This window comes from Tigriopus californicus, chromosome 4, assembly GCF_007210705.1.
Source record: "Tigriopus californicus strain San Diego chromosome 4, Tcal_SD_v2.1, whole genome shotgun sequence".
In the NCBI taxonomy this organism is placed as follows: Eukaryota; Metazoa; Arthropoda; class Copepoda; order Harpacticoida; family Harpacticidae; genus Tigriopus; species Tigriopus californicus.
The window spans coordinates 6,780,034-6,802,911 of record NC_081443.1 but is presented as its reverse complement, the minus strand read 5'-3'; the positions used below and the strand labels follow the sequence as shown (position 1 = coordinate 6,802,911).

Sequence of the window (22,878 nt, the reverse complement as noted above, 5' to 3'; positions counted from 1 at the left end):
AGAGTTAGTTATTCATGGAAAAATACTGGACGTGAAATGGCAAAATAGCGCCCTTGATATCTTCACAAACATCTTGAATAGATTTTGAAAAGTTCGAAAAAAACTTTCTGCCATTCGAAACAAATTTATGAACCCCAAGCTATGGATCGAACAAAAGCTCCCAGTAGAGGTTTTCCTCCAGATCTAGTCACCCTGTAATCGAAAGATGCCAAGCGCGATCCGGGGAAGGTGACTGAACTCTATTAGTTAGATTAGATCTGGTGCAGAAGGCGAACTGGAAACAATATTGGCATCGTATTCGATGAAGATGGTATAGGTAACACTAGGTGAGGGGTATTGAATGTGGAAGAATAGGTTTAGGTGGCTCGACTCAAAAGAATACAAATCGTTTCAGAAGGTCCAGTCAGAGTGGCACCCTTAACACCGGCCGCAATTTCGGCATTTCCTCGGTTCGCTCTTGTTTGGGGTAGGAAATTGAGAGCAGACTGGGCAGACCCTGCCTTTCGAAGGCTGGACAGGCTGAAGGTTTGGCAATAGCATGAAATTTATCAACCATGAGGTTTTGTGGTGGTTTGAACATGGAGATATATGAACTTTTTACCGAAGCCTCTTCTGCCGATCCGTTTTAAGTTAACTTTGATAAACATTGGGACACCTTATATAATATTATGAGGATTGGCACGGAATGCGACGTAAGAGGATTTTCCGGAAGATTTTGAGTGTGTGTGTTGATTCAACGGATTACTTTTCAATTATTTAGCAAATTGCTTACATACATCGGTCACTAATAGTAGTACCATGTTACAAACTTCTAGGGAACAGGAAAATACAAGTTTATTTTGGCTAATCATTCCTTCTCTTCTTGCCTCAGATGGAAATCATAATTACTAGACTCCGCCAACTGCCCTTTGCTGAGGGTCCTCTTCCTTACAGGCAATATTAAGTAGCTCGATTTTAAATAACCATAAAAGAGTTATATGACAATTGTTATTGATCCTAAATCTAGTTTCTAAAACAGTCGAATTACCAAGCTCCTAATTTACAAGATTTGGGACTGGTTGTCCACATCAGTTTTTGGAAGGTTTTGATATTGTTGTCAGATTTACTGGAAGAGTACGTATCCAAAGTTGGGCTTTGGCCATTCATTTCTATTTTTTGTTGCATAAAGAAAGATGCCTTTTCTTTCTGATCGTGGACTTTACGGACGTAGTAGCTTGAGACTCATCTAAAATATGAACAAACCCTACTTCTAGGTTGCAGATCCAGCTCTTTTTCCTCCAAAATAGTTTCTTGAGCGGCTCTTTTACTTTTTCGGGTCAAGCCCATGTGGTCACCATGAAAGCCAACTTGGTTCTGTTTTTTCTCGTGATGTCGCCTCAACAAGAATTGGAGCAAGAGGAGTTGCCTTTGAAAAAGGCCGTGCCCGAGCCCAATCCCGACGAAGGACCCCCTCAACAGCCTCCCCTGGAACCCGGAATGGCCCTGACCCCTGATATGGACCAAGCCGATGATGATCACGCCGAGGACGACGAGGCCGACGGTGAAGAAGTCTTGGAGGATTTTGATCAAGCTGGTAAAGCTCAAAGAGTTTGAGAGAGAGGCCAGCAATGAGTCTCCGCCCTAGTCTCGCCATGCCTTGTAGCCGAATAGTTTGACCACGCACGCCTTCATCGACTCTTTCAGCCTTTCAAGCTCTGGATCGCCAATTGGACGCCTTAGATCGGGCTTTGGATACGATTGAGGAGCGCAACGACGATCTCCATCATCAGATGAAAGATCTTTTGGGCTCGAACGGACACTCTCGGAGGCAAGACCCGCCCAATGGGTCGTCCTCAGCCACTTGAATGAGCCTCACTCACCCCCAAGAGTCTCTTATGACCGCGTTGAGGGCGTGTGGCCCGGGGATCGATTGACCTCGGAAGAAACATTCGTTTGTCAGACGGGTTCCAGTTAAATTCATCATTCATAATGTATTGATTGTTACAAGCACTTACGGTATTGGCCAATAATTCAAGGCCGCATTCTTATGATATCAACTAGCTTTTCGAATACTATTTCCATGGCTCTTGATGACTCATTCGGTCGTCATCTTGGTCATGATTTTTCATTATCACACGAGATACCCGCGTCCATCGTCGATGAGTTGCTTCTGCGGTCGAGGCGGTTGAATGTTGGGTACGGCTTGAGCTGGGACGGCCCGCAATTGCTCCATGGGCTGGAAAGCTGAGTTGGTTTGGCCTGACGATGATGGATCACGGAAAAACGAGGAGGCCGAATGGAAATTGTCGTTGCATGACGACGAATTGGCAATATGCAAGGATAGGAACTTCCCGTCCCACGCCTCACTTTCCTAATTATCACAGAATCGTGGACAAACATGGAAATCCGATTAAATTTCCATTTTCAACGCCTCAAACCTTAGCCTTACCGCGGGTGTCGGTACTGATCTTTGAAAGTCCTGACCCACCACGTAACCTGAGGAGGGCGTTGTACCACCAGGCTTCATAGCCTTGACCTTAGCCTTGGTTCCGGTCGGGTGGCTATTTGGCTGCGTGACTTGGTTGGTCGCATTTAATCGTCTTGGCGTTGGTCTCCGTTGCGGTTGATTAGGCCTAATAGTGTCACCGCCGAAGCATAGTTTCTTGGTCACGAAAATGAAGACCAGAAACGCAATGATTACGGCAACGATTAGCACGGCGATCACAATGCCAGCGATGGCTCCACCGGTTAAAGCCTAGAAAAACGTTTTACATTCGTTATCGCCAAGAGTTGTATGGGTAAATCGAATAAATCTTACTATCTGGGAATTCTCTCCGACCAAGACGGTCAGCTCGTCTCGACTTGCATGGTCATTCGAAGCTACACATTCCAAGTTGTAATCGGTAGCCTCAGGGAATGTCATGGTCAAGGTTTGAAAGGCATCACGAAATCCGTAGTTTTCGTCTTCACCCGGAACGAATTCCACCTGGGATAAGGATACTTCATATTCGGACTGATGTAAGAAATCACCATTTAGGTCCAAAAACCATTGGAAGTTGGGTGTCTCCGGTCGACCTCCACGGGCGTAGCAATCAATGGAAACGGGCTTGTTTTGGGTAACTTCCCAAATGTCTGGGGCTTGAGACCCCACTTCTAGTTGCACTGTCGAACTCTTTTCAGCGCAAAGCGGTACAGCTTCCGAAGACTCAGGATTACTAAGACCTCCTGAAACACTCACAGAATAGTGGCCATCAAATTTTGGTTTGAATGGTTCAAATTTCAAGGAGCAAGTAGACGACGAGGGAAATTCTGCTTTCACTTGGTAATCTGGACCACATGTTGATGGACCTTGGTCTTGGGAAATGACGCATAATAGCTTGTCTTCCAAGGACCACAGACACGAGTCCCGGGTTCCAGTCCATGTTGCCTAATCATGAATTCGAGAAAAGCTTAGAAAAAATGTCTTTACTTTTGATCCATCCAAGATGACCACCAAGTTACCTTGAGTTCGACTTTCTGGCCCTCCGGAAACGGAATTTGTGGATTCAGCTCAACCCTCACTTCTCCCAAGACTAGCCCACAAGTAAGGCTGGTTCCTATCCAAAACCACATGACCATCGACATGTTTTGATTTTGTATCAGTCCAAGATTGAATTATCTGGGGCATACAACTAATCTTTTCGACCATTGATTGCCTTATCTTTCGAAGTATGCATGAGTCAGTCATTTTTATTCTACTCTATAAGTGTCTCAATCCGCGACTTAATTCGGTGACTAGATTCTTCTCAAGTTGATGAAAATGATTGGGACATTTCGAACTCAACCGGCATCTACGAGTAGGATGACATGCGTGATTGAAGGCCTTCTGAAGAATCTTAAGATTTATGTTTTCTTGTTCCCCCATGCTCAAATTCACTCAACCTCCATGCCTGACAATTTCAACGAAATCTCCTGTTCCAATGGACCGTTCGCTGGCATCTGGTGATCCATCATCACTTGAGTAGTCATCGGTACTGCCTGCGTGGTAAAGCGTCCTCTCCTCGTTTCTGGTAATCTGTATATATACTCATCCCCTCGATTTGACACAGATTTTTTGACATGACGAACCTTCCATCGATCACGGCTTCATGCAATATTTGTGTAAAGGGGATATGGGATGCTCATGCTCATGCTCACTGTGGTGGTGAGGTTCATTCACTGGCTCGTTATTCGTAGTGGCCAAATGGAAACAATAATTCACCCGAAACTCGAGCCGAGCCAATTCGCAGGGCATATCTGCAAACTGGTGTACACAAACTAGGAACCCTCCATGACATGGATTCATCGAGCTCAACATGTATTGCGCATCCAACCACTCGGCCAATCATGGTGTGCACCAAGTTCGGTCCGATGAAAAATGTATCACCCAAATCCCACAATAGTTGGCCAAATAAATCTATCCGTTCTCTCCCTGCTAAATTGGCGCAAACCAATTTCCTAACGACGAGGAAAATATTACAATCGCTTTGGCATATGACTCTCAATTTGGGGGTGAAGCAGCGAGGAATTGGATAGGATTTCCCACGATCGACGTGATTATTTGGATAATCATCTTCCTCTGGCATTGGTCAAACCCTTATATAAAAAAGTGGTCTAATACGATAGTGAAAACCCACTCGATACAAGTGTAGCCCAAATGCAGAACTAGACAAAAAGGAGTAAAGCGAAGGACGGCTCTTGGTTTTTGATGACATGATGTTATCATTGTTTGAGATCTAGTGAGAGATCGTTCATAAGCAGCCTATTTTTATGTAAAATGACCCTGCACTTTTTGGTTACATCCGAAACTAACAAGCTGGTTGTTTTTGCACTTCAATTTATTCAAAATGCTCCGACGAATGAAGCACTCAAAGACGTTCATGAGCGCGATTAGGAAATCGTAAAAACAAAGGGAGAACCCAGTCATTATTTCAAATCAAAACAACTTGGGTAAACTCATCTGAAAGCAGATCAGACCATGTTTTCTCAGAAAGATACGATTTTTGTCTTGTTTGATGCAGTCACGGACTTTCAAGTCTCCATCTTGTATGACGTGAAAGTACTTTTGTGTGCGAAGATCGTGTCAGCAAGATCGGGATTCACGATCATTGCACTTTTGATTCATTGACTCACGGTCGATCCCTTGGGATTTTGAGCGAGCTCTAAACATTTTCTGACTTTGTCGGAGCACTCAAATCGTACAAGATATAAGGAAGGCTTTATTGGGGCTTGATGCAAGACACAAGTGTTGTAAAACTATTTTGTTCTTCTAGGGGTTTATAGCATGTTTTTAATTACAATAAGCCATTTACAAGGGGCTCTACAATTCGAGCTCCAAAGATTGAAATGTCGACATTGATAAATTGTAAATTGGAACCCACTTCATTGAGCTATTTATGAGGGTGGTCATTGGGCTGAGCCTTCATTACTCAAGCCCTTTATTCATTGCCGTTGAAGTCTGAAGAAAAGCTATGCGAACCTTTTCTTTTATGGTCGTATAATTTTAGATTTCCTGAAAGGGAGCCAAGAAAGGGCAGCTCATGACAAGCAGCTCCGAGGATGAGGAAACCAGGGTGGAACGAGGGTAGGTACTTGGTACGAATGTTGCGAAGGGTCGAAAGCTGCAACATATCTATGTTTCCACTTATGTACATAGACGTTTCAAACAGATGGCCTCACTTAAGTGAAAGGAGTGGACCCGTAGATCCAAGGGAATACTGACATAATGGTAATGGAGATATGGATGCTCAATTAGATTAGAACTATCGGACTAAAATTAGACAAAATCTCCCTGAACAAAGGATGGTGTGAACGAACGCTAGTCTCCCAAAAAACATGCGAATGCACTTAAGTGGAGATTGTGGAGCAAATCAAAGTTCAAAACAAAAGGTAGACATAAATTAATGTTTTTGTAACTTAGCCCCTTCACCACTTAACCACTTGACCCCTTTTTAAACCAGCTAAATTCTACGTTGACTGAAATTCTCAACTTTTAATAGTTAAGGCAGGGGGGTAAAGCGGTCAAGAAGGTCAGCGGAAAAAGCCACGAAAACATCTGTTATTGAATTGAGATTTCCCTGATTTCAGGCTTCCATTGTCAACTTGTAAACGTAGAAGATTGATCAAATGGTATGAATGTGCAATATGTCAATTTTTTAGGATGGTGATTTGGGAATGTACATAGCCAGACGGTCGGGTTAGTGGATGGTTCGGTTGGATTAGATGGGTTGGATATGGTTCGCGTCGAGACCTACCCTTTCGAGATATTTGTCAGAGCTCGTCTTTTGATGTGTTCTGCCATTTTGATAAATGGATTATCGCTTTTGCACCTAACCTCGATGGGGTGGAGATTCGTCCAACGTTTAGGACCTGCAAGCAAGGTACAAATAACAAAGAGTCTGTTTTTCTTTGGGTAACTCCACTAGGCCATCTTTCAACTGTTTCGAATTAAATATAAAAATACATCAACCGAAGAGTTTTCTTACTTCATATCCAAACTCCAAGTTGACGGGCTCAAATGTTTTACATACTAAATTGTAAAATTTTACTTATCTCACGATGTCACTCAGAATAACTTCCGTTGAGTTTCTCTTTCTCCTCTCCAAAAAGAGCTAGCAAGTAATCCCAATCATTTTGAAGCTCTTAAATTACTTTGTTCGAATTCTCTGTTTAGACGGTGCAATTGATTAATATCCGGTATGTCTCCCTTCGAGCCTCTTCTGCCTCATTTTTCCTCCTCTAAACGTCATTTGTTTAAGACAGGAAGTCAATTTTTAGAAGTACTTTTCCTATGGAAAGAAACCCTGTTAGTCATGAATTCCTCACTTTCTTCCTTTTCCTACTCCTCCCTTCCGTCAGTCATTAGCGTTGGGTACATTGTTGTTCTTATCAACGGCTTTGCCACATAAAAGAACGCATGAACATAAATAGCAACTTACGGTAATCTGCATCTGCTATGCACTCACCACACCAGCTGTAGTTGCATATCAGGTAAAGGGCTGAAGCGATGTCCTTCCTGATAAAACGAAGCGGACCGTCCTGGAAAGGCTTTCTAATTGTTACTGATCAATTCGAAGATCACCCCTCTTCCCTCAGATTCATTAGGCCTTTTGTGTTCTACTCCAACCTTGGGTTAGTGCCTGGAACCTTTCAGTATGCATTTTTTCGGTCAATGGAATAAATGCATACATGATTCTGATTCTATGATTACCAATAACAAACGCACTAAATCGATTGGATTGGGAATGCTTGAAACACGTGGAATTGTTACGGGTTCACGAAATCATGAACTAATTCGCTTCGCCAATCATCAGCGCGGAAGCTTTATAATCATTAATATTAAAATCTTTATTTTTCCTACATCACTTTTACATACATGTGTGAACATGACAAGTTCGGACCAAGTTAACAAACACTCTTTTTTATTGTTGTGGAAGAAATTGGGTGGATGAGCCTATTGAATCATTGAAAAAGGAGGAAGCTGATAATAAACATCGACATTTTTTTTTATTGTTGCTGGTTATCACAATGAGTATATTCATGCATACAGTTCTTCTGATAGGCTTTTCGATGTTCGTTATTACATGCGCTTGAAGTAACCTTAGTACATACCAAATAGTCGATCTAACGACATGTCAATGTTATTACGTCTTTAACACTTTAAAGACACCGATATGACAAATAAAAGTGGCAGGTTTTTCAATGAGTGCTCCCTTGTCATATACCTATAAAGAAATTCAAAGCCATCTATCCAGTAGACCTGTCATCGACGACTGACTAATATATTGCTGAAATGCGCACCCATATACGTAGGCTAAACCTTGATCTGGAAAAAATATTACAAACCGACACTTTTAAAAGTAATGGTGGCAATAACTTTTTTTGCTAGTAATGAGAATGTCGACAATTTATGTTTGACTTTTAACACCAGTATCATATTGGTTCTTTTTCTTTTGTGCTGATGGCCTTCAAAACGTTTCCTGAGAAAAAGGTCAAGGAGGAGAATCGAACCGAGGACATCTCTCTCGGCAAAACGGAAGGACCTAATTGCAAATCGTTGTCTTACGTCAGGGCCTCTAAAACCTATTATATTCCTATTCTAGTCATCCTTAGACATTTCCCATCATCAAAACTGTCTTGTAAGTGATGAACACCTCTACGCTTACCACTCCCCTTACTTTTGTAACCATAATGATGACTTTCAAACATCGCTATAAATCAATCTAATCCTTTACATATTGCTAAACTTCTATGCAATAAACGCAAAGTCATACACTAGCATCCGACCATGCAACACTGGCGAAAGACAGAGTTGAGTCATATTGAACATTCTTGGGGGTAACCTGATGCGATTAAAGCTTGACTTGACATATGAAAAGGCATATAGAGCCTGGGGAGAAAGGTGCCACGAAAATCACGAAGAATATAATCCTCCAAGTTCTATTTATGTTACTGTGGGATACTCGCACAGGATATGTTGCTCCTGCTCTTGTCCCGTGCAGAGAAGTCACTATGTAATAAGTTTGGTTGGGGTCACTTCTTTTTTTTCTCTTATTCATGTGAATAAACCTGTTCCTCAAACACTCAGTTGAACTTGCTTGAATAGCTGGGACAGAGGACAGGGCTCGACTGATAAAATCCAATTGTGAGACGAAATCGTTAATTGATTCGCTTCGGAACAATCCCGACCGAGGCTTTAACATTGACATTTAAAATTAAGCTCATCACAAGATGGATTCAATGCTTCACTCACAAGCCTTAGGTGAGCGCAAGATGCTTCGGAATTTTAGACTGCATTTTTACTATTCTTGTCCCAATGGGATAAAAGCCATTTGCCATTTTCTGCTTTACCACGTACCATTTATGGACCATTTAGGCCATTTGGGAACACTCTTGCCTGCTACCTAGTGTGTTTTGATTCGCCTTTCTGTCTTGTGTCATTCCTGTTTAGTGGTCAAAAGTTGGGAATCCGCGTCGAACGGAGATTGAGCACTGCTAATGAAAGTCTACCCGTCGAGAATTGCCATTCAGCATTTCTCGAGATAGTTACAGTGCTAGGCTCTGGACCATGTAACATAACGTACATGTTCGTTAAAAAGAACAAGCGACAATGCAATTCTGCATGTTCAATCATCCTGAAATGGATGGTCGATGGATGGTCATGGGTCTAAAGAAAATATGTGACGAGAATAGCGATTGGTTTGGGCGGCCGATGATGTGTGAAGAAAATGAAGGTCAGACGCATTTCCATCCATTCACTTGTCAATGAGTGTACTCGTACGTACCCATAACTGAAGACTTGGTTGCCTATAGGCACTTCTTGGCCAATGTTCAAGGATCCCCTTCAATTCGTTTTTGCTTTTGCTTTTAGACAGAGACCGTTTTGGGAACTGTATATTTCTTCGGTAAAGCCTGGAAAGAGGGATTTATCCAAGGAATGAGGATTGCCATTTCAGAATGCAACACTTGAGGCACAAGCTGAGCAGAATCCAAGTCCACCCTTATCATCACCGAGCTAAAGTCTAGACCTGATACGTTTCAAGGTTCTGGCTTATGATAATGCATTTGGCCAAAAATCATCTTTTGTAAAGAAATGGCAAAACCAACATGATGCCCCAAGAGAAGCATCAGGAGTGGGGTGGATAAATTTGAGGTTTCGAGGAACCTGCAGTAGTTTCTGGATAGAATTTCAGATGTTTTAATATGGCTAGAAAGGCAACTTCTTATGCTCAAGCTACTCTTCCATCCTTGATATCAGTCCTTCCCAGCATTTTCCTTCGACGTGATTTCCCTTTGTCAGCGATTTTTTTTTTCTTTTCGTCGAAAGACCCGGTTATCTTTCGAAATTACCTCTTTGACCACTCTCAGTATGAAAAAGGTTCTACGAGAACCGAAAAAATTCGTTCGAAAGAAAAAATGATGTGGCCGAAATCTTTAATGAATCGTTTATGAAATGCATTCCTTCAATAAATCCCAAATCCAATCTCTGGGCAATCGAATGGTTGATTTTTTTGGCAGTGGATTCTTGTCAGTATCTGGTCAAGCAATAGATCAAATGATATCGTCCGGTAGAAGGGGGAAAATATGCTACGAGTGCAAAGTTGCTTTTTGTCTCAAGAACCCATGATCATTGGGTAAATGGGCTAGTTACGAACCAACTAAGTTCATCAAGCCGGTAAAAAAAAAAGTTAAAAGTTGTGAAGATGAGTGTTTCTTGGGGTTGGTAGTCAGGTAAAAGGTAACAAGTCCTTGAAGAACACGAGGACATCACCATGATTGAAGAACTGAAAGAAACAGAGCGATACACTCTCTCTCTTTTGTTTGTGCTCTTTGATTGGAAAACTTGTGGGTGGATGTTGAAATGGCTCCATGGCTAGTTTTTCGAGGAGCTCAAGAACCACTAAGGCAAGTTCTCAAGCAGAATGAATTCTAACTCAAAAGCACTTGAAATACTGGACCAGATGGTCCTGCATCTTTAATGACTTCGTCATAGGAACAAACTTAGAAACCAGGGCGTTTTGGCTGAATCACAAATAGGGTGGATTTAAGACTATTAATACACCAAAAATATTGGAACAGGAAAATCGTAGTAAAAATGCCTTTTACATTGTCCTTTTCAAGCTTTGCTGGAAATAGATTGCCAACTTGTTCAACAGATCATTGTTTTATTGGAATATTCAAAACTTAGCTTCTCTTGTGTTGCCGCATTCCTATTCCTAACAACGTGGATATTTGAGGAATTTCCAAACCTTCGCCTCATTATGAAGCCCTTAAGAATGATTGTGGTGCATGCATGACGAGAACAATGCACGTACTTTTTGAAGCTTGTTCATTTTTTTGAAGAACTTTCCCCTCCCTTTTCGTCATCCCTCATGATCACTTACTCCCTCCCAAGTGGTGGAATCCTCTTCCCATGGGACAGTGGAAGGTCTCTGGTCGAGGGTGGGACAAGCTTCTTCATAACCAGGCCAACTGAATGGGGATTGTGAATATGGAATGCAGTAGCAAGAGTATATGATGTACGCCCATTTTCGAAGCCTCTAGATCCTGAAAGGGAGGGGGGGAGGAAGGAAGTAAGCCGAGACTCATCATCGTTATGGGCAACCTCAATTGTAATGCTGCATACTGTCTTCGCTCCTTAAGGCACATATCGAGCATTTTTTTTGTCTTAAGACGTGGTCGCATTATTCAAATCCAAGTATTACCATAACGCCCTTTTTCCGTCGTTGCACAGGGGCAAGGTCAAACTTTGATCAAGGAATGATGGTTTTGAGCCACTTTCTATGGCTTACAGCGTACAAATTTCGCTTTTGCCAAAAGGCCAGGCATTTCACTTTATCCGAAACATGCTCGAGTCTTAGTATGCCATAGTTGGGGTAGCGGAGGCGGAGTGGATATTATCCCACTTTATGAGACCATGTGTTTTGAATTCCAACCACGGCAATCCTTCGGAACAGTTGTTGGGCGATGGGCACGCTGAGCCCCCCTACACATAAAGTACATCAAATTGCAGTTTCTTGAGTGAACAAAGTCTCCTAAGTGGGGGAAGAAGATGGGGCCCTGATTTAAAATGCAGTTGTTACTTTCAATTCTGCGAAACATCGTCAAGTTAAAGGAATTGAACTCGACACTCTACTTACTTCCGATGAGTCCTTTGTCGCACCCGCAACAATCAGGGACAACAACGCCCACGCCAAAGGGTCCAAGTTTGGCACCTAATGTCCTTACATCCACGTGGTGTGGAGGGGATTTCTTTCATTCTCCCGTGGATAAACGGGTCTCGGGATGCTTCAGACGTGCATTCGAATTGCCTGAGCTAAGCAGGACATCTCCGTTGGAACTTTTCTGAATTGAGTTTTCTAAAAACGAGAGCAGAAAGAACGACAAGTTGCGTCAAAAAGTTGGGATTACAGTTAGCCTGGCTGAAAAATGGAACTTGAGATTAAAATGGCACGAGGATTGTCATTGGTAAGATAAGTAGACGGCAACAAAGGACTTGAAAGATTCATTCAGTCATTGTAAACCAATAAAGAAGTCCTTTTGGCGTCTTCTCACTTCTTTGACAAGATGCGTTTTCTCATTCGCTCCGGGCAATATTTCCGAAAGATTTCACAGGCAAACGGGGTCCATAAACAATGACAAGCTGGCACCGGAAACGCTCACACCAAGCGAGTGAAAAAGCCAGGGTGACGAGGGAGGCTCAAGGACTTTAGTCCCTTGGCCTCTTTTCATCTCTTTCTTTTTTCTCTACCCCAAACCACGTGGTTATTAACCCAAATCGACGCCTCGTTTTTGCAAATGGACGGAGAGAATGAGCAAAGTCAAAACATTATGATGAGGATGAATACACAGCAGAGGTATGGAGAGAATGCAAGAGAGAATGCAACGGAGATGTTTTTGACCTGGATTTGAGGTTCAGCGAATCCAGAGCTTAGCTGGATGGCGGAGCAGTGAGCGGTGGCGACGATTAATTGACTTTTAGTTCATATTTGTTTCGTTCAGACGTCATCATTTGACTTATTATATGCCGAAGATTTGTTGGTATCAATGAACTTGTTTATTTACATATAGAGTAGCTTTAGCATGTATCACTGGAGATGGGTACATTTCCCATTCGATGGGATGGAGACACAGACCTAATGTGATTTCTATTCCGTCATCAGCGAGATCAGATTCGATTGACCTTGGGGTTCATGGTGGTTGGATGAAGACCAAGTTAGACACAAGTACAGCACATACCACACATAGGACTCTAAGATCAAACAGGACCATCCCACCATAACGATACACGGCTCCCACTTGCTCTAAGGGTAAATATTCAACTCTCACTTATGTTGATCTAATGACAATGGAAGATGTCATTATACTCATACAAATTAGATCATGGCGGATTACCATACAGGTCCGTACCCCACCTGCCTTGTTTACCGAGGACAGAACAAGATGTTGTTACCAAATTTGAATTGGCCTTAGTCTTGATTTACATGCCCTTCCCTTTCAATGGCTGAACAAAATAAATGTGGTGCCATACGGCACTTTTTGTGTGTGCCAGATTTGTTGGAGTAACCTCCCTAAGGAATTTGACTTGATTTGTCCCAAATCGAAGAACGATTTCATGCTTTTGGCAGACTCGAGCCAACGAGTCCACATAAATCATGTTCATCCCAGAGTGTTGTGTACAGCAGTACGTACATACTACTATTTGAGTGGTTAGCTGGTTGGACCAGTTGGGACCCTTAGTGGAACCAAGTTGTGCCATGTTATTTCGTTCAAATACGTCCCTGTGCCTTGGTCTGTCTTGAGTATGGAGTATGTGTATACAATGTATATGTTCAGTGCCAGTAGCCACGAGAAATGTGTTCCATCTTCCCAGCATATGCAGGGTTCTCATGTACCGAGTAGAAAACCGATTATGTGTTGGAGACTGGAAGAAACATCCTGAATATATTACCATAATCTCTATGAATGAAGAGCCTCCTGCTCTGGACCCTCCAAGTATGAATAAACTGCTTTCAAATGGTAGTTAAATTGAAGTGCAGTCACACAACCCAAACACGCCGACCTCGCCAACTGGTCGTCCATTTCATGCTTCCTACTTCCTTCTTCCTCCTTCCTACCTCCTACCTTTGGGTGGCTGTTGGCAACTTTGTAGATGAAAATCCGTTGTTATTCTGCCACTTTCTTTTTCCTCTTTCCTAGGATATTTGCCCACTTACTCTTTCCTCTGACAATCATGAGTGCTAAAGTCGACTCACAAACACTAAAGGTTAACTTTGAAATTCTGCCAAGTGAGGATACAAAATTGGATTTATTGCCAAAGGAAGCATCCCAAAAAGGTGTCAGATGTTCAACAACTACTTCACAAGAGAACTCGCGTCTAAATGTTGCCTTGAACAATCTTCGTGTTCAATCTTTTTTTTTTGCTTGGCTGGCCTTTTCATACGATATTGCAAAAGTGTGGTGCGCATATCAAAGCGCTCTTGAAACCCCTTTTCCGGGGATTTGGAAATCTCCGGATCATTTTGATCCTGGTTCAAAAACGAATGTGTTAGCCAAGCCTTTTTGGTATTCCATACATATACTCTTTCAACATCATTTCGTCTAATGCGCAAGAAGGATCGCTCGTTTTCATCGTCTGAAACAAGGGTTAAAACTGAAGCAATTCCCTTCGACCATCGTATCAACAAGTGTACCCCTTCTACGTATAGTGTTCACACCATAAACTGGCCTCTGAAATAGATAGTACATCTATCTACGTCTAGGTATCATTGACTTACATACTGCGCATATTTGTTGCTCAGCTATTGTGATTCAGACAGACTCAAAGTGATCGAGAAAGTTATAGTCTTTTCCTAAAAATCCACTGAGGATCAACGAACACACCCATAAATGGGACATGTTGATGCCCGAACCTCATAAAAGTGGATGAGGCTTAGTGGAACGAGCAGTGATTTGCAACACGTTCACCAATGAAATAGCAGCAATTTAGCCCGTCAAAGTGCATCTTTCGTATCGAGGGGATTGGGAAACCTGGAGCAGAGGGATGCGATCGCACTTAAGAGTTCCGATTGAAATAGTAAAAATGATTTGCTGCCGAGCATACCGGTGAACAAAGTTATAACTTTGAACCATATTTTGGGAGGGAATGGAAAACCACACGCAGGTGTTTTTGGACTCGCTTTGCAGGCTATCTTAAGAAATCGCCGACGAGTAGCGTGGGCCTTTACGCGATATGTCATTTCTTTCATAAATGATTATTGAAATATGTCTATTGTGGGAATGAATCTCGTAGTCACGATGTATCTTTGGGCATTGTTAATGATGGCATTAGCTTTGCTTGCTTTCAATTTTAATACTGCTTATACTCTTCTTCATCTGGAGGTCAGCCATTGATAATTAAAAGTGAAATTATGGGAGATTGGAAGCAATAGTAAAACCTCCTTAAAACCCTGGTCTCGATCATTCCAGTTTTGGAACATTTTAGCGAAAAAGGCCAACAGAGTTAGCTTGCTTTATGTGTTTACAGTACTCCGTGATCTGAGACAGGTTTGCGTGTTATTATACCCTTCAAGTGAGCTGTAAATTGATACTGGAGTCCTTGCCACATAAAGATTGGTTGGAAAAAAGAAAAATGAGGCGGTGTTAATTAGGATTAGAAAAACGGATTTTTCTTTGAGGTTTCTCACCATCGTATTCGCGAAAGACGTTGCTTATTGCTTTCAACTAAAACTCGTTTGTGAATCAGGTCTAAAAACACTTATGAGTGCAAAGATCAATTGTCGATCGTTCAAGAAATAACGATAGTTAGCGGTTAATCCAAATTCCTCTAATCCAGAGACCAAGAGCTCACACATCTGATAAGGAGATACATAATGAGAAGATTTTCACCATCCTCTTATCCTCTCCATTTGAATACAAGCGGATAAAAGCCTGGCAAATTTCTTCGACTTTCAAGAATAAGCCTAATTAACCTCTCGAGTCCATTGCTACCATCTTACGTAGTGCGGTCGTGGATATGACAACGATTTTCATTTCTCCTATCCGCCAACGAGTTATCTCAAAGCCCGCAAAATTGGCCTTCTCGTCGTTTAGTTCGTTGTGGTGCTCGAGCTAGTTCGCCTCGGCTCCTCTTGCATTTCGTCTTGAGGTTGTTCCGAGGCCGCTTAGTGGGCCTCGAGGACCGGTTTGAGGGAGGACGACGAAGAATAAGGGAGCTAGGCAGTCAGTCAGTCAGCCAACAACGCGACGTGTATATAGCCTCCAGCGAGTAAATGGGGAGGTCCCACAACATACGGGAATAACTCTCGAAAGAAGGAGAGAGAGAAACGGAGAACAGACGGAAGAGCCCTTAGTCAAGGCATGTCGTTTCTGAAGGTGGGGATGTGTCAATCCGTTCTGGCCCATACAACCAATACGTTGCATTACGGTTTAGGATTGAAGTGTTTCTAAATACCTTTGACAGGGAACTTAGGACCCTCGGTACATCTGTCCGCTTTGGACTTGTCAAGATCCACAGTGTCAGTCAGTGTGGTTGGTGAAATTTGGACAAAGTTGAGAAGTTGGGGGGTCTCTCTCCTCCTTTCCTCCCGTGAGTTTTGACGTGACTTTCGTGCCATCGAGTGATCTGTCATGTTCTCTTTTGAGCTCTTTTCAATTTTGAATTTTAAAGGTAAAAGCGTTCGAAATAGGCTTGATGGTTGATTTTATGGAGTTGGAAAGTTTGACTTCATTTGAGTGAAGTTAAAAGCCATACACTTTTGGAGGTAAGTTTGCATTATTTCTTCCTCAACGGAGGGAAAACTGATTCTCGGTGAGGCTTAGGTGCTAGGTAAAAAACCCCGTTGATCAAACGTTTTCTTGTGGGACGAAGAAGTAATGGTCAAATTATTCAATGAGTGCAAAAAGCGATCGCGCTTCATAATGTGTTTTGGAAACGCTAATGAAAAAAAAACCAAGGCCATAACCTACTTCCTGTTCATCGAACAAAAGCAAGCAGGTTCAACTAATTACATTAGCGACTTTGGCAATAATTTGAGTGTCAAACATAGATAAAGTTGTCAATGAGGATTGCGGTTGAAAACCCTTGGGTAGAGCGTCCAAATTCAATGAGTCGAGCCAACAACCATCGGGCTGAGTTTTTGTTGGCTTGTTGAACCCATCTCGTTTTCTGGTCTCGTTCCATTTAATTCGGTCACGTACCTAAACGAGGCGCTCATCTCCCCTTGAAAGTGGAGTCATTGGTTCGAGAGCCAACCAGGCTTGAGAACGTTTTCCCACCCCAGGATTTGGCTATAAACCCATCGTGGTTATGTCATCTTCCAGCAGACAACACATTCCATAGCCAAGACAACGAGAGTAACGGGAAGCAATCAAGGCTGAAGCAAATCCTGCTCAGCAAGGCTTCTTACATTAATCTGATTTTCTTCGTGATTTTTCGCTGTCTCGCTCTCTTTCTTTCGTGGCTCGCCACTTTCAACGGCCTTTCTCACGTCATTTCCTCCTTCATCTGTGCTCTTTTCTTTTCCTTTAATTCTTTCGGTTTTCTCCCACTTGTTCTCCCACTATTTCTAGCTTGATGTCGGTCTTTCTGTTTGTCTGTGTGGAAATGAGTGTGAGTTTGGGCGAGGGCGGGTGTGCTACATCTGAGATTTAAGACCGCCACTTGCATCCGCTGAAGTGGCTACCAATAGCTATCCGAATGACCAATGTCGAAAATAGTTCGTCTTTCCAATTGGCGTTGATCCAATGGGATCAGGCACTAAAATCCAATGATGGATCTCACATACAAGAACAGTATGGCCTTTGGCCTTCCAAGCGAGGCTCGTCTCGAATCAAAATCAAGGTCGAAATTGGCAGATCCCTAATGATTTGGTAGAACCTGGAAGTGAGAACCTGCCGATTTTGGTGTCAATAACCACTAAAGAAAATTGCTCGATTGCAACTGTCGATAGTTGTGGCTTTTTCATTGCAAAGTCCATACAGTACATGAACCAAGCAAACCCAGCCATGTGAGCTAGGGTAAGTCTAATGAGCACAAGGGGAGAAAAGTTCAAAATGGGATTTTATTTCATCGACTACAAGGGACAAATCAAACTCCTGCTCAATTGCGGAAGGAAGAAAAAAAGTTGCTTAAGACCAGAAGAAGCGCCGTGGTTGCATGTTCCAAACTATCTAGTTCCCATTGCCCTGTTCCCGTACACTCAAATAAGCCACCACGAAGAGGCCAGGGCTACCACTCTACCTTCAGTACTAGTAGATAGACTAGAATAGAGGCTGGAGTATAAAGGGAGGGAAAGAGGGAGAGGACAGTGTATTAAGTTTGACGGAGTGAAAAAGAGGGTGAAATAAGACCATCATGACGACCACGTGCCTCTTACCTTTGAGAGTTTCATAACCTAGTAGACATAAGGCATGCTTCAGCCTTTCCATGAGCTGGCAGACTAACGAAGGCCATTTAATGTGATACGAGAATAAAAGACGAGTCCAAATCAAGACCTTGACTAGAGTTCAAAGACCCAAAATGATTTGAAATTGGATAAAGAAAAATGCCATACTGTGATCGACACCCCCAATAGCACCAGACGGGGGAAGGGTCGGATCTCTTCACTAATTAAGGGTGGAAATGATGATCGGCATGGCAAGTTTGAAGACCTCTTACCCTCGAAAGACTGGGTAGTTTCAGAAAAGAAAGTGCCCCATGGAAAAGGCAAAAAGGTGGATCTCAAATTACACTACCTCTCGAACTCGCATTAGAATTACTAATGCTTGTAGTCAAAGGGGCATTTCCTCATTTGAGTTTGCGTGCTCCTACTTATTCCTTGACATGATGACGGATTGATTTTCGTCCGCTTTTTGTACCCCGGGACCTGCCTGCTCCGAGCTTCTAATCCTGTAGTGGGTTCCAATTCACGTGTCATGGGTCTCTTTGTCCCATTTCACAGCCATCGAGCTTCTCGCAGCCGTTAATCTTGATTGTTTGTTGTTCGTGAGTGAGTGTCCACTTTAAAGAATTTAGCTCATTTCACGGCACTCCAAATGACGGTCAATATCTGGTGACAATAATGCATAATTATTCGATTACATCTTACCCAAGAAGCAAAACATCCCCCGGGTCTCGTCTGTTTTTTTTCTAGATGTCTCTGAAACAATGCGTTCCCGTTCTTTGCTTCTGGTTTGGGGTGCTTCTAATAAATAGTTGGAAAGTTGCACCATAGAGGAAATAGGGAACATGATTTGCACCAAAAATGCATAGGAAGTGCACCGTCTAATTCACGATTATTATTATTGGTTGTGGTGGGCGGGTGATCAAGCGACACTTTTTTTCTTTCACCAAAGTTTTCTTCTTGTTCACGTCCAAGTCTATCTTCGGCTTCGTTGCCGCCCTTCTACGATCATTATCATCATCATGATCATCATCGTCGTCGTCAACATCCTTGCTAACATCCACTGTCACTATCATCATGTCGAACCAGGGAGCTCACGCCAAAGATCAAAATGCCCATCGATCCTTACTTTGACAGTATGGTTTCGAGAGGGAACTTTGAGTGGAGAGTGCAAAGGAAGGAAGGAATGTTGGTGAAAAAAGCTAAACAAATACGGATTCAATTAGCTATTTTTCTCATTTGGTAACATGAGATGGGGTGTTACCTATTCAGCCGACTTAACAACGGATTTGTAGTACGTGTGTACTAGTATCATACCTATTGTTTTTTTGTAGCTTTAAAGTTCACGGATTTTGTATCTGATACAAAAAATGTTATTCAATGTAAAAACTGTCTTGTCTGAATGTATTAAAATAAGACGTAAAAAGGCATAACACTTGACGAAGATCAACGCAAATGAAATAGTTTGATCAGTTAGGTTAGCTAACCTTGGTTGAACTTAAACTTGTCGTCAATTTGCCGAAAAAACATGGGAGTTTTGAGCGCGATTTTAAGTAACCATGTTATTACTCGCCAAGTCTCATTTAATTGCGACATTGTTTACACATGACATAGGCTTGACTGTCGCTATCTATTTACGTCTCTCGTAAATGACTAACATTTATATACTTCAAATATCAAGAAGTAGAGCCTCCCTGAACATTATTTACAAAGGGTAAGGAAGCTAAACATGTAAAATTTCAAGGCGTTCGGACTGGGACTCATTCATTCGAACCTTTAAAAGAACTCGAAATTTAGCCGCTATTCCAATTGCCTTTGGCGGTACTTTACAACAACGGGGAACAATTTTCGTAATCTCAATAGTAACAAAAAAGTTTGATTTTTGGCTTTATGAGGGGTTCTTTTTGCAAAACCGACACCATCATAAACGGTGAGGCATTTTTGGATGCATGTATGGCACACAAAGACCACAAAAGGGTCCTTCTTGATTGGTTTGTCGAGACCTGTCGTGGTCCTTGCCCCTTTTGCCGTTGTTGTTGTTGTGTCTTCTATTTCCACCATGTCGGGTGGTTTTGGAGACGTTTTAGTAGTTTAAAGAGTCATTTCGACAGACTGATGAATTGGAGGCCGTGACTTTGTGGTCTTTGGAGGGCTCGCTTCAAATGAGCTTTCATTTGTTACTCTCATAGCGAGTAGGACGTGTCTGTTTAAAGACCTTAGGATTGAGCATCCATTCCTATCACCTGGACGCAAAGCCTTCCTTGACATTGAACCTCAAATGAGGCCCCATGTTCCATTTGCAAATCATTTTTGGTTTCCAGCGTGAAACCACACAAGCTTATAACGAATCCAAATAACAGCTCAACTCATAAGGGCCAAAAAAAAAATCTTGGACAAATCGAACTGTTTGAGTTTCCCACCTGCTGTCATTCCAAGTTTTTTTAGGAACGATATTCCGAATCCTCCTAGAAATTGGCCTAGCGAATTCTCAGAAACTTCAATACTCCATGCTAAATTCTCGAATGGCCTCGAATTTTGAGAACCGACTTTAATATTCTCTCATGGCTTTCAATCTCAACAAAAATAAATTGAAATGGCCATTTTCTATCGGAACACGGAACCCGCCATGATGTAACAACCCAGCCTTACACATTCCGTATGTTAATGACATTTGAAAATTTACTTAGCTGGTTATTCTACCAACCTAGCCAATATAATGGGACCCATGGCTGGTAAGGTGTGAGGTGGAAGGGCTGGATGCTTGTGAAGTATAAAATAATTTGTGAGATCAAGCAACCAGGAAATGACCTAGAGAGCAACACATTTGCTGATATATGTTAACGTCATCGCCAGTCGACTGCAAGTATACTTATAAGCAGACTAACTGAGGCCTTTTGTAATGATCGTGTCGAGTGACATTCTTTTCCATCATTGCTTACTTTTACTTTTCGCCCTAGTTTTCCTCCTAATCATGAATAAATAAACAAAACCATATTTCAAAGGGCATATTAACAATGAATAATTTGTTCGCGTTGGGCGGACATTTTTCCCAATGCTGTTTTAAGAAGGAGAAAAATGCTCTTATAAGAGGATGCAAGCATCATTTCGAAAGATATCCATATCTTAAATTTGGAGTTTGATAGTCATGGGATGGTATTCAAAGTGAGAAACTATCCAAGAACTAAGAAGTGAAACATGTGGCTCCTAAAACAATCTATCTTTAGGCATTTTGAAAACAGTTAAAAGTTGCCAAAAGCGGAACGTATGCGTGTACTAATTATTTCGACTTTTTCACATGACAGAATATCTAAAATTAGGCATTCAACCAACAAAAAATTGCTAATATGTATGTACTAGAGAGGAAATTAGTGCTCCATGATTACTCACAAATTCACTGAATTCGAGTTGTAGGGGAACAAAAACTGTGGGAATATTGGTGTAGTCTAAAAAAACCAAATTAAGCGAGTTAGAAAACTCTTTGCAGACCAAGAATAGACGATCTTTTATGGGGGCTGCGGTTAATTTTCTAAGGAATGCCTCTTCTTTCGTTTTAAGTTCAAAACTTCTTACCGTCCCATAAATTAGATGCATTCACTAGGGCAGGTTAGGTCACCAAAGTCAGATCTTTGTCTCGTTTTGGGGCTATCCGCGTATTTAGCAAAGTTTTATGGTCCCCATTATTCTCATACATTGGATCATGAAACAACCATCGAGAGTCGGAAAATGTCTCCACCTAATGGACGGACCCTGAAAATTAATCCCCTTTTTTCCTTCGGGTCGATAAAAGATTAAGTGCCCGTGTTCGATGGAATTCCTCATTCTATTTCGTTCCAAACCCCAAATTGCTTTTTATGTTAACGCAAATAACACCAACTCTGCTCTTAACTCGGTTATTTGCTTTCACAAAATGCACTGTAGGTACTGTATTTTGATGCTCTGGCGATTAACGAAACAGATGGACCCCGGTCCCTTTTCCGAGGATTCTAAGGAACACAAAATGACAATCCTCATCGATCCTTTTCACAAACACTCAAGAATTCTACAAATGCGCCGTCACGTTGTTACTCTTCCGCCCTGTCAAAGGCCAACCAGCAACTCTGAGGAAGATGTGAACAAACCCAGGGGCTTTCCAATAATTCATCTTAAAAAGAGGGCAAAGGAAAAGAAGGCAGCTTTTTGTCTTAATTTCTTTTACTTCTTTCCCAACGTGAATAAAACACAATGAATGAATTGGATGGTAGTTCCAGAATTTGTACACATTGTTTGTAAAAAAGAATGCAACAAATAGCCAAGTAGGAATGGTGAGAACGTGGACCAGATTCAATTAATAGCTTGGCTCATGTTTGACAAACTCTCCGTTTGGTTGAATGTCCTTTTTTTCTTCTGAGGGGAAATGGGGGGAAACTTGGTGCTCATGGCGGAGGCCAAGTGGAAAGTGTGCTCAATAGGCAACTTTTCTGCAACTTCGGAGAGGGAGCCAGTCAGGTCTTGGGTCATCCACGTGCTTTTGACAAGTTGATATCTGTATGCCTGGGTTTTCCCCGTCCCCGAGAAATAAGCTCGATATTGGTCACTTCAATGGCAATCTTTGTAAGGTTACGGATGTTATGTCCTATCAGTTGACCGATCTTTAGCGAGCATTACGTATTTTGGTTTGAAAAGATTTTGTAAAAAATGTGGGATTTTCAGTAAGTTCTGAATGTCAAAGAAAAATGAACAAACAGTTTCGGCAATGTTTTAGTTTTTCATGCACATATTTTGAGCTTTGAAACCAAATCATTCAGTAGGCGTCAGATCTATTTTTACATCATTTCGTTTGAGAGGGCACCTACGTATGTCTTCGCTGAATAGATTTGAACGGCCGTCTAAAATTGCTTTTTGTACAATAATTAGCCCATGGTTTAACTGATACCATCATAACCACTAATGAGGAATAGAAAAGCTGCCAAAACTGTGTTCAAATATGCTTGAAATTGGAAATTGATAAAAAACAATAAAA

General features: G+C 41.9%; 3 protein-coding genes and 1 long non-coding RNA gene across 4 annotated transcripts in view; 2 read left to right on the top strand and 2 right to left on the bottom strand.

Moving 5' to 3' along the window:
* Window positions 1–1,326: 1,326 nt before the first annotated feature.
* Window positions 1,327–2,110, top strand: LOC131879790 (UPF0184 protein AAEL002161-like). The gene is made up of 2 exons (XM_059226207.1): window positions 1,327–1,573; window positions 1,684–2,110. Exons 1-2 carry the CDS (start codon window positions 1,336–1,338, stop codon window positions 1,842–1,844), a joined length of 399 nt encoding a protein of 132 aa, XP_059082190.1. The 5' UTR covers window positions 1,327–1,335; the 3' UTR covers window positions 1,845–2,110.
* On the bottom strand, window positions 1,945–3,754 carry LOC131879784 (uncharacterized). Its single transcript, XM_059226200.1, has 4 exons — window positions 3,481–3,754; window positions 2,798–3,406; window positions 2,429–2,734; window positions 1,945–2,350 (listed from the first exon to the last, which is right to left on the bottom strand). The coding sequence occupies exons 1-4, from the start codon at window positions 3,601–3,603 to the stop codon at window positions 2,111–2,113; spliced, it is 1,278 nt and encodes a 425-aa protein (XP_059082183.1). The 5' UTR covers window positions 3,604–3,754; the 3' UTR covers window positions 1,945–2,110.
* Window positions 3,755–7,014: 3,260 nt separating this feature from the next.
* On the bottom strand, window positions 7,015–13,710 carry LOC131879791 (uncharacterized). Its single transcript, XR_009373197.1, has 5 exons — window positions 13,614–13,710; window positions 11,637–11,855; window positions 10,881–11,043; window positions 9,282–9,408; window positions 7,015–7,822 (listed from the first exon to the last, which is right to left on the bottom strand). It is a non-coding gene; the product is annotated as an uncharacterized LOC131879791 (long non-coding RNA).
* A 2,072-nt stretch (window positions 13,711–15,782) lies between these two features.
* LOC131879584 (zwei Ig domain protein zig-8-like) overlaps window positions 15,783–22,878 on the top strand; it is a 32,781-nt gene continuing 25,685 nt past the window's right edge. The window contains exon 1 of the mRNA XM_059225942.1: window positions 15,783–16,259. The gene's annotated coding sequence lies outside the window, so the exon portion shown is untranslated. The remainder of the gene's footprint in view (window positions 16,260–22,878) is intronic.

What these genes read in the sequence shown, in the direction of transcription:
- LOC131879790 (XM_059226207.1), top strand. Translation starts at nt 1,336, where the DNA reads ATGAAAGCCAACTTGGTTCTGTTTTTTCTCGTGATGTCGCCTCAACAA. An exon ending in GGAGGATTTTGATCAAGCTG is followed by an intron (nt 1,574 to 1,683) that starts GTAAAGCTCAAA and finishes CGACTCTTTCAG; the next exon opens with CCTTTCAAGCTCTGGATCGC.
- LOC131879784 (XM_059226200.1), bottom strand. Translation starts at nt 3,603, where the DNA reads ATGTCGATGGTCATGTGGTTTTGGATAGGAACCAGCCTTACTTGTGGG. An exon ending in GCCAGAAAGTCGAACTCAAG is followed by an intron (nt 3,407 to 3,480) that starts GTAACTTGGTGG and finishes ATTCATGATTAG; the next exon opens with GCAACATGGACTGGAACCCG. An exon ending in GATCAGTACCGACACCCGCG is followed by an intron (nt 2,351 to 2,428) that starts GTAAGGCTAAGG and finishes TGTGATAATTAG; the next exon opens with GAAAGTGAGGCGTGGGACGG.